The sequence below is a fragment of the Hyperoodon ampullatus genome (genome assembly GCF_949752795.1).
Source record: "Hyperoodon ampullatus genome assembly, chromosome: 15".
Lineage (NCBI taxonomy): Eukaryota > Metazoa > Chordata > Mammalia > Artiodactyla > Ziphiidae > Hyperoodon > Hyperoodon ampullatus.
Genome location: NC_136928.1, coordinates 63,290,170 through 63,307,650, shown reverse-complemented (window position 1 = coordinate 63,307,650; position 17,481 = coordinate 63,290,170). Strand labels below are relative to the sequence as shown.

General features: G+C 39.8%; 1 protein-coding gene across 1 annotated transcript in view; it reads right to left on the bottom strand.

Annotated features, from left to right (window-relative positions):
* Nucleotides 1-17,481, bottom strand: part of NLRC4 (NLR family CARD domain containing 4) — a gene marked incomplete at both ends in the record, with an annotated part of 34,832 nt that overhangs the window by 14,513 nt on the left and 2,838 nt on the right. Inside the window, 6 exons of the mRNA XM_079720714.1 lie at nt 2,980-3,147; nt 4,269-4,361; nt 6,822-6,992; nt 7,145-7,237; nt 12,743-14,734; nt 15,589-15,849. Of these exons, the coding sequence (XP_079576840.1) occupies nt 2,980-3,147; nt 4,269-4,361; nt 6,822-6,992; nt 7,145-7,237; nt 12,743-14,734; nt 15,589-15,849 (2,778 nt within the window). The remainder of the gene's footprint in view (nt 1-2,979; nt 3,148-4,268; nt 4,362-6,821; nt 6,993-7,144; nt 7,238-12,742; nt 14,735-15,588; nt 15,850-17,481) is intronic.

Genomic DNA, 17,481 nt, shown 5'->3' with positions numbered 1-17,481 from the left:
CACTATTATTCAACACAGTTTTGGAAGTTTTAGACACAGCAATCAGAGAAGAAGAAGAAATAAAAGGAATCCAAATCAGAAAAGAAGAAGTAAAGGTGTCACTGTTTGTAGATGACATGATATTATACATAGAGAATCCTAAATATGCTACCAGAAAACTACTAGAGCTAATCAATGAATCTGGTAAAGTAGCAGGGTACAAAAGTAATGCACAGAAATCTCTTGCATTCCTATACACTAATGATGAAAAATCTGAAAGAAAAATTAAGGAAACACTCCCATTTACCACTACAACAAAAAGAATAAAATACCTAGGAATAAACCTACCTAAGGAGACAAAAGACCTGTATGCAGAAAACTATAAGACACTGATGAAAGAAATTAAAGATGATACAAACAGATGGAGAGATATACCATGTTCTTGGATTGGAAGAATCAACATTGTGAAAATGACTACCCAAAGCAATCTACAGATTCAATGCAATACCTATCAAACTACCACTGGCATTTTTCACAGAACTAGGAAAAATAATTCATAATTTGTATGGAAATACAAAAGACCCCAAATAGCGAAAGCAATCTTGAGAAAGAAAAATGGAGCTGGAGGAATCCAGCTCCCTGACTTCAGACTATACTACAAAGCTACAGTAATCAAGTCAGTATGATACTGGCACTGAAACAGAAATATAGATCAATAGAACAGGATAGAAAGCCCAGAGGTAAAGCCATGCAGCTATGGTCACCTTATTTTTGATAAAGGAGGCAAGAATATACAATGGAGAAAAGACAGCCTCTTCAATAAGTGGTTCTGGGAACACTGGACAGCTACATGTAAAAGAATGAAATTAGAACACTCCCTAACACCATACACAAAAATTAATTCAAAATGGATTAAAGACCTAAATGTAAGGCCAGACACTATAAAACTCTTAGAGGAAAACATAGGCAGAACACTCTATGACATAAATCACAGCAAGATCCTTTTTGACCCACCTCCTATAGAAATGGAAATAAAAACAAAATAAACAAATGGGACCTAATGAAACTTAAAAGCTTTTGTACAGCAAAGGAAACCATAAACGAGATGAAGAGACAACCCTCAGAATGGGAGAAAATATTTGCAAATGAAACAACGGACAAAGGATTAATCTCCAAAATTTACAAGCAGCTCATGCAGTTCAATATCAAAAAAACAACCCAATCCAAATATGGGCAGAGGACTTAAATAGACATTTCTCCAAAGAAGATATCCAGATTGCCAACAAACACATGAAAGGATGCTCAACATCACTAATCATTAGAGAAATGCAAATCAAAACTAAAATGAGATATAATCTCACACGAGTCAGAATGGCCATCATCAAAATATCTACAAACAATAAATGCTGGAGAGGGTGTGGAGAAAAGGGAACCCTCTTGCACTGTGGGTGGGAATGTAAATCGATACAGCCACTATGGAGAATAGCATGGAGTTTCCTTTAAAAATTAAAAATAGAGCTACCATACGACCGCAGTCCCACTACTAGGCATACCCCGGTGGGATAGGGAGGATGGGAGGGAGACACAAGAGGGAGGAGATATGTGGATATATGTATATGTATAGCTGATTCACTTTCTTATACAGCAGAAACTAACACACCATTGTAAAGCAATTATACTCCAATAAAGATGTTAGAAAAAAAAAAAACCTTTGGGCAGCGTAAGGACTTAAAGACATACGCATCTGTAAGAGAGAACGCATCTGTAAGAGAGAACGTTTTTAAAAGAGGGGAGTTAGTCTTTAATGGGTAGAGTTTCAGCCAGTGAGAATGAAAAAGTTCTGGAGATGGATGGTGATGGTGGTAGCATAAGAATGTGAATGCCGCAAAACTGTAGAGTTAAAAATGGTTAAAATGGTAAGTTTTATGATATATATACTACGAATTTATTCTAGACAATCCATGAGGGAAATGAAGGCAGTCAAGGCTGTTTTCACTAGTCCTTTGCCTCAGGTAATATGGTGGTCAGTCTTCAAGTTGGCTCCAATGATTCTCATCTAGTATTCACTCCTCTGTGTTGTCCCCTCCCACAGTGGATTGGGCTGACCTGGGTAACCCATAGGACAGAGCAGAGGTGACCAGAAATGGTCTTCCAAGGCTAGGTCATAAAAGTTATTGCAACTTCTAATTGGTTCTCCCTTGGATTTCTTGCTCTGGAGGAAGTGAGCTGCCATGTTGTGAGGACATGCAAGCAGTCTATGGAGAGGTCCAGGCATGAGAAACTAAGCCCTGCAGCCAACAGCCAGCATTAACCTGCCAACCAAGTGAGGAACCACCTTGGAAGCAGGTCTCCAGCAGCCCCAGTCATGACAGAGCCTAAGCCAGAACCACCCAGCTAAGCTGCTTCCAAATTCCTGACCCACCGAAAAGTGAGATAATGTTTATAGTTGTTTTAAGCCACTAAGTTTTGGGGTAATCTTACACAGACATTGATTACTAATACAGAGAGCATGCATACCCTTCATCAACTTCCTGAAACTATCATTGTCTTCAGTCATTTATGTATCTCTGTTTGTTCCTGGATTATATCACAGCTACTTAAAGATATTCCTTGACCCCATTTACATAAAGTTGCACTTACCTTTACATGTTTTGAATACCCAACAAGTGACGTAAAAATATTTCCCAAGATTGGAAGGGCATTGCTGAATTTCAGACAGTTAGGGCTAGAAGAGCAATTCCTAACACAATACACCTTGTCAGATAACGTGAATGTTTTTCCTTTTAACACTGTTAGGTGAAATGCTTAAAAACCTGAAGGCAGGCCAGTGTTTTCAATTATTTTACTCCCTAACATGTATGAACCCTCTTTCAATATATTTATATAAAAAAGAGGAGGCAAATAAATAAATAAAGATGCTAACTAACTAAATAGAGCAAGCTAACTGAAGAACTTTGTGAGGGCTAACTTCTTTTCTCTTGGCTCCGTGCGTATACCTACCTAGAATTCTAATCTCTGCATCTGTGAGTCTCCAGTTTCTCAGCCCAAGCTTGATGAGCTGTGGGGCCCCCTTCAGTTGCTCCAGCAGTCTGGCCAAGCTGACTCGTTCATCACTGCACCAGGGCAGCATCAGCACGTTTAGCTGTTCCAAGATGTGCAGCCTGTCAACTTGAAGAACCAGAGAGCAATTCAGGAATTGGATCCATCTCAAAATTGATGTGGGAGAAGGAATGATTTTTATCTCTGCAGCCTGCTTAATGTGCAATAAGGATCTACTTGGGTTTTTTGTTAATATTTTTACGGGAAGTGTTCAAGAATATACAAACATACAGAACAGTATAATGAAATTATATGTACTAATAAGCCAACTTTCAACAAACCCTGAATCATGGACACCCTTGCTTCATCGTCATCAAATTCCTTCCCTTCTATATTATTTTGAAGCAAATCTCAGACAGTTAAGTATCAGGTTTTTTAATTCTAACATAATCACAGTAGCATTATTACACCTTAAAAATCTTATCACTGGGACTTCCCTTGGTGGCGCAGTGATTAAGAATCCTCCTGCTGGTGCAGGGGACGCGGGTTCGAGCCCTGGTCCTGGAAGATCCCACATGCCACAGAGCAGCTGGGCCCGTGCTCCACAACTACTGAGCCTGTGCTCTAGAGCCCGTGAGCCACAACTGCTGAGCCCACGTGCCACAACTACTGAAGCCTGTGCTCCACAACAAGAAAAGCCACTGCAATGAGAAGCCCACACACCACAATGAAGCGTGGCCCCCGCTCGCTGCAGCTAGAGAAAGCCCACGCACAACAATGAAGACCCAACGCAGCTAAAAATTAATAAATTAAAAATCTTATCACTAACTTAAGCAGATTTGTCTTGAATATCACTTACTCTCAGACACTAGCTCACTAGAAGGAGAAAAGCAGGTGGGAGCCTCAGGTGCAGTGAGTATGGGAAAACTGGTAACTCAAAAACCATGGGCCTGTATTCCTCAAGGGCAGTTTAAGGAAGGGCTAAATGACTTACTTAAGGTCCATCTAGTAAGGCATATGTGGATAAAAGACTATTTGAGTATCTGATAATGATGACTATTTGAGTATTTGATTTTGGCTAAGTTGTCAATTCGTTGTTTTTTTGTTTTTTGGGTTTTTTTGGCCACACAACGCTGCATGTAGGATCTCAGTTCCCTGACCAGGAATTGAACCTGCACCGCCCCCTTCAGTGGAAGTGCAGAGTCTTAGCCACTGTACTACCAGGGAAGTCCCTAAATTGTCATTCTTACTTAGTTCATGAAGAGCTTCATTTCCATCCTTTTCCAGATGATTTTCAGATAAATCAAGAATGCTCAGTTTGGCCAAGTTGTGAAGATTCTGAGCTGCAAAAAAAAATTTTTTAATCCAAAACAACAAGACTTTCAGGGAACTATAAATGCATTTTAAAAAATCCTTAGAAGAATGCTGAGTCCTTGTTTTCTTTGTTGATAGTATACAAACCATTATTTGACTTCATTAATTAATTTATTTCAAAAAGTATCTGGATAGGTTTAACCCCCAATTGCCACAACTGTGACTGGTGCACGGATATTTCCTTGTTCTAAGTTCTGACTAAAAAATTCACAAAAAGCCTAAAGCATCCGGGAATATAGTTTTTATGTCACTTTAGTAAAGTCACTCCATTTCTCTAAGCCTCAGTGTCTTCATCTTTAGAATAAGGAAGGTGAACTAAATAATCTGTGAGGGTGCTTACAATTCTAAAATGCCCTATCATGAAGGAGAAACAAAGGAAAAAAACCAGATGAGATGAGCTGTTCTTTGTGTACTCAATTTAGATGATTTTGTTAATGTCATAGTGGTGATACTAATAATAAAAACTTAGAAATTAAAAAAAGACAGATGAGGGGCTTCCTTGGTGGCGCAGTGGTTGAGAGTCCACCTGCCGATGAAGGGGACATGGGTTCGTGCCCCAGTCCAGGAAGATCCCACATGCCGTGGAGCGACTAGGCCCGTGAGCCATGGCTGCTGAGCCTGCGTGTCCGGAGCCTGTGCTCCACAGCGGGAGAGGCCACAACAGTGAGAGGCCCGTGTATGGCAAAAAAAAAAAAAAAAAAAAAAGATGAGAAAAATAGAAAACAAATAGCAAAATGACTGATGGAAATCTAGTCCTATAAATAATTACATTAAGTGTAAATGGATTAAACACTCCAGTTAAAGAGATTAATAAGACTAGATTTTTTTTTTTTAAAGCAAGACCCAACTCCGTCTACAAGACATGTATTTTAATGACAAAGACACAAATATACTGAGGTTAAAATTTGGAAAACTCTATTACATGTAAACATTAATCATAAAATGCCATCACTCTAGCTGATCACTGCTTAATTCTTTTCATTTCAGATATTTATCATGGTTGTTTAATCTAGTTGAAGTTTTTCCTATCAAGACTAATGAGAAAAATCTCCTTTAAAAAATAGTCAATTTTGGGCTTCCCTGGTGGCGCAGAGGTTGAGAGTCCGCCTGCCGATGCAGGGGACGCGGGTTCGTGCCCCGGTCTGGGAGGGTCCCACGTGCCGCGGAGCGGCTGGGCCCGTGAGCTATGGCCGCTGGGCCTGCGCGTCCGGAGCCTGTGCTCCGCAGCGGGAGAGGCCACAACAGTGAGAGGCCCACATACCACAAAAAAAAAAAAAAAAAAAGTCAATTTTTTAATGAATATATACTCTTGTTATAATATTAGCTATTATTATTTTTTATTTTATTTATTTATTATTTTGCAGTACGTGGGCCTCTCACTGCTGTGGCCTCTCCCTTTGCGGAGCACAGGCTCCGGACACCCAGGCTCAGCGGCCATGGCTCACGGGCCCCGCCGCTCCATGGCATGTGGGATCTTCCCAGACCGGGGCATGAACCCATGTTCCCTGCACTGGCAGGAGGACTCTCAACCACTGTGCCACCAGGGAAGCCTGCTATTATTACTTTTAAGCAATCATATGACCCCTTTTCTTAGAATAAAATATCTTCTGGGATTTGGTTTAAAATAAAAAACCTGCAGAACTCCTCTTAAAAAGGGTACAGCTGCTATTTTCAGTTCTAAACCTTTCTCTCTGCAGGGCAAGTAGAGAAGTAAAGGAGTATGCTCATCATTCTCATGCTTTCCGTTGTTTATCTGGCCTTTTCTAATCCTGGGTTTCTCTAGCTTTTGATTTATGTTGGCATATAAATAGTTTCCTTAGGAAACTTTACAGACCCCTAGCAGTTGTGTATTCTGTTTTTAAAAGGGCTCGACCATCTTTTTTACCAAAATCTAAATTTAAAAAAAATCTGAATCTAGTTTATCCAGAAATATGCAAAGTTTTCTCCATACTTGGTATATGCACACTTTAAGAACTCAAAAGACTCTACTCATATTGATGCACATTAACTCCATCTTAACAGGGCAATAGGTAAGCATTGGAAAGCCTGAAAACATTTAAGGAAATCCTTCTCTCTCTGCTTCTCAATCACTTATTTATCCATTCATCCAAATTTTTATTAAGCAGTTATTATATAACAGAATATGTGCCAAGCTTCAAGCACCTATTTCTTATTTTCTTCCTCTTTACCTTTTCTTAAAATGACATCTTCAATTATCCTGAAATTCTCTCCTATTATTCATCCATAATAAATTTTCATTCCAGTCATGAAGAAGGTCATTAAAAACAAGTTAGATATTACCTAGAAGTCTTTATTATCTTTTCCAATTTCCCTAAAAATTAAATTTCCATTTGAGAGACTTAGCATGCCTTAGTATGAAAATATCACATATTTTCTTACACTATTTTCATAATGCAGGCAGCAGTTACCTAGGGTTTTCACAGCATTTCCTGACAGGCAGCAGGAGACTAATTGGATTTCTTTAAGGTCACAGGGTTCAGCTGACAGAGACTTGACTATGTAATCCATTCCCTCCCCTATATCAGACAAGTGGGTCAAACGAAGTAAACACATCTTTTTCAGATTTGTCAGACCTTCAGCTGCAAAAAAAAAAGGAAAGGAAATGCATTAAGACACCAAGTACATAAAGGTATCCTTGCCTTGTATAGACACAGCCAGTGTCAAAGTGTCTTAGCTGTTCTTATTATCAAACTTGTATTAGTAAATATAGTAGAGAAAACAAAAATCTGACCTAGTTTTATAGCATCTTCCTCATTCATCTTAATATTATCCAGTATGAGCTTCATAAGGTTCTTCAAATTACCTAAGCTGTCAGTCAGACCACCTGCCAAAGAAAAGGGATTGGACTGTGTTCAGCTGTCATTTACTATATTTCTATTACCAATCAAAAGATTTTAGTTGTCACTATGGGCAAGAAATGCTCATGAAATTGACACGAAAATATATTTTTTTGGTGAGAGATGGGGATCTTCCTTAGCTAAAAGCATGTTTTCAAAATATAATGGAATTACAATAGAAAACAATAACAGAAAGATAACTGGGAAATCTCCAAACAGTTGGAAATTAAACAATGCACTTCTAAACAAGCATGGATCAAACAGGAAGTCTCAAGGAAAATTAGACAATATTTTGAAAAATACAGAAATAAAAATAAAATATATCAAAATCTCCAGTTAACAGTTACTTAAAGGGAGGTTTAGAGCATTGAATGCTTATATTAGAAATAAGGAAAGTTTTCAAATCAACAACCTAAGCTTACTACTTCAGAAACTAGAGAAGAGCAAAAGAAACCCAATGCAAGACAAAGCAATAAAATAATAAAGATAAGGGCAGAAATCAATAACAAATCACAAACAGAAACAATAGGGAAAAATCAATGGAAATTAAAAGCTATATCTTTGAAAAGATCAATAAAATTGATAAATTTCTAGCAAGACTGACAAAGAAAAAATGAGGAATAACAAATTACCAACATCAGAAATGAAAGGGAAGATATCATTACAGAAATCACAGATGTTAAAAGGATAGAGAATAATATGAACAAATCTACATGCATAAATTTGACAACATAGACAAAATTGCACAATTTCTTGAAACGCACAAACTAATAAAACTTACCCAACATTACATAAGTAATCTGAATAGTCCTGTATAACTAAGAAAATTGAATTTGTTGTTTAAAATTTTCCAAAAAAGAAAGCTGCGGCACAGATTATTTAACTTGCAAATTCTACCAAACTTTCAAAGAAGAAATAACACCAATTCTACACAATCATTTCCAGGAAACAGAAATACAGACAACACTTCCCAACTCATTTTATGACACTACCACTAACCAATCTGAAACCCAGACTAAGGGAATAAAACAAAAGAAAACTTCAAACCAATATCACTTATGAAATCCTCAACAAAATATTACCAAGGAGTCCAGCCATATATAAAAAGAATATTATACTACCACCAAATGAGCTTCCTACAGGGAATGCAGGACTGTTTTTTTTTGTTTGTTTGTTTTGTTTTGTTTTTTTGCGGTATGCGGGCCTCTCACTGTTGTGGCCTCTCCTGTTGCGGAGCACAGGCTCCAGACGCGCAGCCCCAGCAGCCATGGCTCACGGGCCCAGCCGCTCCGCGGCATGTGGCATCCTCCTGGACCAGGGCACGAACCCGTGTCCCCTGAATCGGCAGGTGGACTCTCAACCACTGTGCCACCAGGGAAGCCCTGCAGGACTGTTTTGATATTTGGAAATCAATCCACGTACTTCACTATATTGACAGTCTAACGAAGAAAAACTACATGATCATATAAATTGATACAGCAAAAATGTTTGATACAATCCAATAACCATTCATGATAAAAATCCTCAGCAACCTAGGAATAGAAGGAAACTTCCCCAACCTGATAAAAGCCACCTTCAAAAAAAAACTACAGTTAGCATCACACTTCATGGTGAAAGTCTGAATGCTTACTCCCTAGGATCAGGAACAAGGGAGGATGTTCACTTTTGCCTCTCCTATTCAACACTATGCTGCAAGCCATAATCAGTGAAGTAAGGCATGAAAATGAAATAAAAGGAATAAAGGGACTTCCCTGGTGGCGCAGTGGTTAAGAATCTGCCTGCCAATGCAGGGGACATGGGTTCGATCCCTGGTCTGGGAAGATCCCACATGCTGCAGAGCAACTAAGCCTGTGCACCACAACTACTGAGCCCACACTCTAGAGCCCACCTGCACACCTAGAACCTGTGCTCTGCAACAAGAGAAGCCATTGCAATGAGAAGCCTGCACACCACAACCAACAGTAGCCCCTGCTCGCTGCAACTAGAGAAAGCCCATGCACAGCAATGAAGACCCAACGCAACCAAAGGTAACTAAATTAATTTGTTTTAAAAGATGAATTAATAAAAGGAATACAAAATTGGAAAGGAAGAAATGAAAATAATCTTTTTGGAAGTGACATGAAATAAGTTTATCAAAGGTATAGAGTACAAGATCAACACACAAAAATCAACTGTATTTCTGTAGTAGCAATAAATAATTGGTAACCAAATTTTTTAAAATTACCATTTACAGTAGCTCCAAAAGAATGAAAAAGGTATAAATCTAAAAAACATATACACAGTCAACATGATGAAAAGTACAAAATGGTGAAAAAAGAAATCAAGGAAAATCTAAACAAATGGAAAGAGAAACCATGGTCATAGATTCAATATAATAACAATGTCAATTCTCCCTAAATTGTTCTATAGATTTAATGTAATTTCAACCAAGATCCCAAGAAGAGTTTTTGACGATATAAACAATGTGATTCTTGGGAATTTCCTGGCAGTCCAATGGTTAGGACTCTGTGATTTCACTGCTAAAGGCTCAGGTTCAAACCCCTGGTTGGGGAACTAAGATCCCACTGGCCATGCGATGCAGCCAAAAAAAAAAAAAAAAATGTGATTCTAAACTTTATATGGAAGGACAAAGGAACTAGAATATTCTAAAATTATTTTGAAAAAGAAGAAGAAAGTTGGAGAAATAACACTACCCAATTTTATGACTTACTATAAAGTAAAAGTTACTAAGACAATGTAGTATTGGCAAGGGATAGACAAGGGTATTGGCAAATGAAAGATCAATGGAAAATAGTATCCAGAAATACACCCATAAAAGTATAGCCAAAAAATTTGGGCAAAGATACAAAGGCTGTTCAAACATGAAAGAATAGCCATTTCAATAAACAGAACAACTGGATATCCATAGGGAAGAAAAATGAACCTTGATCTAAACTTCAAACCTTACACAAATGTTAACTCAAAATGGATCATAGATCTAAATGTAAAACATAAAACTTTAAAAGAAAATATAGGAAAAAATCATCATGACCTGGGGTTATGCAAAGAGTTCTTAGACATGACACCAAAAGCATGATTTATAAAGAAAAAAAATGGACAGCAACAAAATGTAAAACTTTTGTTCTATGAAATACACTGTTAAAGAATGAAAAGACTAGCTACAGATTGGGAGAAAATATTTTCAAATCACTTATCTCACAAAGGACTTGTATCATGAATATATTTTAAAAAAACACTTAAAACTCAACATTAAGAAAACAAATTGACCCAATTAAAAATGGGTAGGGACTTCCCTGGTGGTCCAGTGGGTAAGACTCCATGCTCCCAATGCAGGGGGCCCAGGTTCGATCCCTGGTCAGGGAACTAGATCCTGCATGCATGCCACAACTAAGAGTCTGCAAGCCACAACTAAGAAGTCTGCATGCTGCAACTAAGAGCCCGCATGCCACAACCAAAGATCCCACATGCCACAACGAAGATCCCACGTTCTGCAACTAAGACCCGGCGCAGCCAAAATAAAAATATAAATAAATACTTTTTTTTAAATGGGTAAAAACTTGAAGAGACATTTCACTAAGTTGCAAACAAGCACATGAAGAATTTTCAACTTTTATTAGCCAACTCTGATGATATAACACTATACACAGAGTTCCAGTTGCTCCACATCCTCATCAGCACTTGGTATTGTCTGGTTTTTTTTTTCTTATTGTAAAATGACAAAAAGAGAAAAATAGAAATAATACTAAATGCTTAGCATTAAGTAAGAATGCAGAGCAACTAAAATTCTCATGTATTGCTACTGAAAATGTAAAATGTACAAAGTGGAAAATAGTTTGGAAGTTTCCTAAAAAATTAAACAAGCACTTGTCATATGGCTCAGCAACACTAATCCTACATATTTACCCAAGTGAATTGAAAACGTATTTTCACATTAAAAACTTTCATAAGAATGTTTATAGTAGTTCTATCTATAATTGCCCAAACTGGAAATAACTGACATGTCTTTCAGTAGTGACTAGATTCTAGCTATAAGAAAAAATAAGTGCTGATTGCAAACTCAAATGTCAAAGAGAGCCAGGGAGATGATGTTATTACAAGAAGTAGAACAGATGGGCTTTGTGCCCAACTGGAGATTATGTGTCTTTCCAAAGAGTGTAGGAGCAGATCATGAAGCTCTAGCCAGTTGTTACCAAGTGCAGTTGTCAAATCTATAATTTTCAAGAGGAATAAGAAACCTGTATTTTCACATGATATTTCCCAATTTCAAAATGGTGGCAACTCCTTTAGGGAGAAGAGTCATAGCTAGGGGAGAGAGAACGGAAGGAGACTTTTCATCATAGATTGTTTTATAATTTGGACCATGTAAATATATTACTCAAAAAATAAATTTAAAATATTAAGAACAAAATATTGGCAAACATTAAAATGAAAAATTTTAATTATATGTAGGTCAAATTCAGCATGTAAGTGACCGGTTTGCAATATCAGCACAAACGAATGGCCATCAAGAGAAGATGGTAAGCCTCCTAACACAGAACGTAGTCTAATAAAGTCTGAGTGACTATCCAGAATCTTATAGAAGGCCTTCCTGCATTTAGTAGCAGGTTGTAAAGCTTATATGTACAAAAGATTCTAGATTCTTAAAATGATAGAAAATGTCCTCTACAGGGTGACAAGTGAGGCAGAGCCGAATGGGAAACCACTTGTGGATGAAAACGAATCAGATTACAGTCACGTAGAACAAGGCTCCTTCCGACCCATAGCTTCACAGAACTCAGCAGCCCCTGCTCTGGGCAACAGGACTGATCTACACAGGTGTGGTTGGACTACACAGGTAAGGGAGACACTCACCTTTAGTGTTATTGTGAATCTGGGGAAAATTCCCCTTAACCCAGAAAGATTGACCCCACATGTATGTGTCTGAAGTCTGGAATTTCTTCATGTTCGACAAAAACTGTCCCCAAAATCTTCCTTCAAAATGAATGATATTTGGGTTGGGGCTGGGGCTGGATGTGCTGCAATTTCCTAGATGAGAATCTAGTGACACAGTTAGCCACCGGCTTCTGCAGGTGATTAGTTTATGGTTGGATTTCCTCCCAGACTTCAAAGAAGGAGGGGTGCTACTTGGCAGGAAAGCAGTGAATGTTGGGTTAAGACAGAGATGCTGACAAGAGGGAGGGTTCACAGAAGACAAGCTTAACCTACTATATACAAACACAGACAAACATAGAAACACACACTTTACCATATATTTACTACATAGCTATTCAGTCAGACTACAGAGCTTCAGCTCTGGGAATCCTTCCTAGGGCCTCCCAATCTGACAGCCTTCCCCCGACGTGGAAGTCTCTCCCAAGCCCTTCCACTTCCCTTCCAAGTCCTGACACTAGTAGAAACTATTAGAAAATTTCAAGAAAAACAAATAGTATCTAATATTTCCACAGTAACTAGCCAGGTTTGATTATAGCGTAAACTGCTGATGTTTACAATACCTGGTAGCTGTTGAGTCTCTAGGTCGTGAATACTTAAGGTGTGCAGGTTTGTCACAGATGTGATATGCCGCTCGTCTTCTAAGGTGAGGGGACTGGCTTCCACTATGATGGAGTGAATGTTCTTACAGGTGCTGAGGACCGAACTGAGGCTTCCAGCCACGCCGGCACATCTCTTAATGGACAACCTGAGGCTTGTAGCAGAGCTGAATATTTTCCCCAGGTATTTGATATCTTGCTTATTCAGCTTGCAGAAATCCCGGAGTGTGACCTCCAATGTCTTGAATTCCTGCTTCCAGTTGAAGAACAAAGACACAGCCCTGCTGGGAATGTAGGTTCCTGAGGACTCTTGCATGTGGATCCTGCTTGCGTCTTCTGCGGTCTTATCCTGCGAAGCCACAGCTCCCCCATATAGGTCTAGTTTAACAAAGTCCAGAGCACTTGCACAATTAGGCAAGTTTTCAAAGAAGTCAAATAAGTAATCAGGGATGTTCTCTGAGTTGATATGTAGGCTTTTACCATGAAAGAAAGCTTCAAATTCTTCTCTCAGGTTTGATGTGGATATACTCTCACAGAATAAATTGATGCCACACTCTGTAAAGGAGTTGATGTTTATGGCTTTCAGAATTTCTTGCACAGTGGTGCTTTTCACGTTTTGCATAGATTCCTGCCTCCAGAGAGGCCTCTTGGTGACAAAAAGCCCACCGAGGCTGCCATGTTGATACACTGATGCCAGGTGTTTCAGAACAGTCCGGGTGGCTTCGGCAGATGACCCACACGTATACAGGAGCAGGTTGCTGTACTTGGATGTAATGTCTGAAATGGAAACCATTTTCTGCAAGTGACCATTCCCCTTGGTCACCTCTGCTGGCTCTTCAGACGTCAATAAACTGCTGAGTCTGCGTCCTGCTGTGTACTCCTGGAATGATTTATGAAAGAATTTATACTTCGGCTTGAACCGTTGAGCTGTGTATTTACAGAGGAGTCCCGTTGTCAGCAGGACATCCTCGTTCACACTGGACAAGTCGTCCGGTTCAAAATCAAACCTGTGGGAGAACACACCCTCCAGAGCTAGGTCTCCACAGTGGTCCAGGCTCCGAGTGACCTCACTTGGAGCCACCCCTTTACGTTTGTGCTTGTTTTTATTTACTAGCAGATCATAGAAGGCACAGAACAGTGTGGTTTGTGTGTTAGAGTGGAACTCACTTTTCCCCATCTGGATTGCACAAGTGATGACCACAAAGAGAGGGGTCTTCATCAGATTCCTCAAGCACCTGGATTTCTGAATTTGGAGCAACAAGCCTTCAGCAAGCTCCTTTATCAGCACTTCCCGGATGAGAGCCTGGGCACTGTCCTCAGTCATGTCCCCCACCTCGGCAATCAGCGCACCAAACTGCCTGATGTACCTCAGGCACTCCGTGGTGGTGGTGACGATGACCATATTCTTGAAGCGGTGGTTTTCCTTTATTAGGGCTTCGATTTCTGGGCAGTTCTGGGCCTTGAATTCATTGTAGCCATCAAGGAGAAAAAGAACCCTCTGCCGTAGCTTCAGTAGCATGGCCATGAAAGTCTGCTTCCTGATTGTGTCAGGTATATCCAAGAGTTGGTCACACAGGGTTTCGAAGAGTCCACCCTGGGCCCTGCTCAGACGGAGAAATAAAACTAATTTGAACTTGGTCAGAGCCTGGCACTCTCCAGAGGCCCAGAGCATGGCGATTCGCTGCAGCAGAGTGGACTTCCCTTTGCCCGATTCCCCTTCGATGATGCAGGGGCTCTGAAGAGTGTCCAGCAGGCCACTCAGGGTCAGCTGCTCCAGACGGTGATGGTGTTGGTCCTTTCTCCATAGAACCGGTTCTGTGAAGGTGCTTTTCAAATTAAAAATAATGTCAATATCTTCACCCAGTGGATAGTAGTTCAGAAAAGATGGCGTATGGTATAAGTCCTTTAAATCCTGAGCCAAACCATCTAAGTCTTCTGACATCTGATGAAAAAGACCTGTTAGAGAAGAGGTGAAGTTGAAGAGGATCCAATTCTGTGTCTCCCCAGAAGCTAGAGTTCAGGAGGAGTGAGGCTGAGAATCTTCCCTTGGTGACTTTCATTTCCTTCCCCAGTTCTGAGCTGGCAGAAAGGGTTCCAGATATTTACTCCTGCTTTTCCCTGTTACCCTTTACACCACTTGCCCTTTTGCCTTGTTTCTTCCTTTCCACCACCAAATTTTGTAGCAGCTGGTTGGAAAGGAGAGGAGCCGGTGTTTGGGTTAAGGAAAGTGCATGAGAATAGTGGGGATACGGTTGAGAATGATGGTCAGGGGTAACTTTCAGCCAATCAAGCCTTAACCTTGATTAAAATCTGTCAGGAAATAATTGACTAATTTAAAGAAAGAAAAACTAAATTAATATTTCATGAAAAGCAGAATCATGCTTCTTTAGTCAGTCAGGCTCTCTTTACCATGGTGCTTGGATTACAGAGTAGGTAGTCTGGGGGCCACTTGTCCACAGATGGTCCTCATCAGACTAAGGAATGTTGAAAACTACTACTGCACTACTGCATTGACTTCTTAAGTGCCTTCATTGTCCAGTTTGATTCTGAAGTCAGACTATGCTAAATCATTTATTCCCTTACCCTGGAGTTACTTATTTGGCGTCACCATCAAGTGACCTAGTGGGAGTTTTTTGTTTTGTTTTGTTTTCCTGAGAGTGTCTGAGCTTTTCCTCAACCTAACCAAAGCCCAGTGCCCAGTGATATGAGAGCATTGGAGGGAGGAGAGCAGAGGCTCTGTCATGGGGATTATGGATCTTCTTCATGATTTATTCTATTTGTAGAACAGCTAAAAGCAAACTGATACTTACTAAGTCCATGCAAGTCCTGAAACAGAGGGTAGTTCCACTTTTCAAGGGATTTAAGGAAGAGGTTACAGGCTTCTGAACCCTTCTTCAAAATCATGTGAATGATCCCTCTCGCAGCATCCTGCTCGACCTTCTCACAGCAAATGATGTTTACTTCTTCGTAATTCAGAACATTCCATACAAATAGCTCATCCAAAATTTGCTTTATAACAGTCACTCCCATCCTTTGAATGAGAATTTGACTGTTCTCCTTTATGAAATTCACTGAGGGGATGGGGGAGAAATATACATATTTATTCATTTATACAAAATGTGCATATCAGCATTATGTTGCCAGGGCATTAGGTTCATGCTTTTTTTTTTTTTCCTTTGGACCTATCTTGAGTTATGGAGATGCCAAATGCTTGAATTCCAGGCCCTCAAGAAAAGCTCTGTAAAGACCCTCATTCCTAACCCCAGAGTCCTTGGTGAGCAAGACGTTTTTTCTTTGATAACAAAGTAAAGTGAGCAATCTTGTCCTTGATATAAAAGCGTCCCCACTAAGGTAATAGGGGTAAGACGATGCGCTTTCAAGTAGGGAGACTGGCGTACGATCTGCCATTTGCTACCATCTGTGTAACCTTGGCAAGTTGCTAAACCTCTTTGAGCCTATTTCAATGCTGTGCTGCTAAATGTTGAACACACTGCCTCTCTGGGGGTAAAGGCCTGAATTCATAGCACGTACCAATCTGCATGTTATAAACATTCCCACTGAGGCCAAATTCAAGCTAACAATGTATGTCAACTGGCTAACAAAAATCATAAAAATTCAACAGTGAGTTCTCACAAAACAGTAAGAACCAGCTGTAGTACACCACTGGTTCCTTGTCTGTACAATGGAGTTGAGAACAGTATTTTACTTATGAAGTTGTAATGAGAACTCATGTATAGTATTTCATACAAAGTAATAGCTCAATAAATATTAGCTACTATTTTTAGCCATTATTCTGCTGTCAACACTCAAAGGAGTAGCACATTTTATCTCCCATTGAATTTGGTATTTTCTGAAGAGTATCACTGCAAAATAGTCATCTGTATTCAGTTTAAGCTCTCTCACCTCTCACAGTGAGGTTCCCTGATGAAGCTGTCTCGTTTCTGTGTCTGCCTTGCCAAGATCTAACTCTCCCAGGCAGTCCATGCCAGCTCGGAGAAGTGCCTCCCTGGTATTGTACTCTCAGACACTGTCTGCACTACTTTTCCTCTTGGGCTAGGCTGCTCCTGGTTTTCAAATCTTTCTTGACTCATCCAAGTGGATATCTCCTCCCAAAGACCCTGAGGCATCTCTGGTCTGAATTACACCATCAGGCACTCAGACCCCCAGGATCCTACCCCAGGTCCCCTTTCTCTCTGTCCCATGCAGATCTCTACTGCTAACCTCAGCTGGAATGTTACCACATCCCTGTCTACATGGCCGGTCAGCGAGTCTCTCTCTCTCTCCCTCTGGGGTCTCATCTCTTTTCTTAGCTTCTAAATCCTCCCTATGGAGACAACCTCTAAGTCTGATTCTAGTCACTTAGAAAGGCCTAGAGACCACCGCAAGATCACAGGACTAGCCTTTTGGAGGTGACATTTCTTCAGCTGTAAAATTAAGATATTGATACTTTAACTCCTTAAAAGGCTCATGAAAAAGACTGAATAAAGTCACATAAGGCACAGACATAAAAATATTTTAAAATTTGAAAAGTGTGCTGCTATGTAACTGTAAGATGTTCTTATTACTAGCCATGGTATCTCCCTGAGTGTGGACTACCATACTCTTCTCTTATCAAGTAGTTAAGTGAAAACCATGCTCTTTATTCATTCAGTATTTATTCTTAGCAGAATACCTCTGTTTAGACTAGTGCTGTACACTAGAAT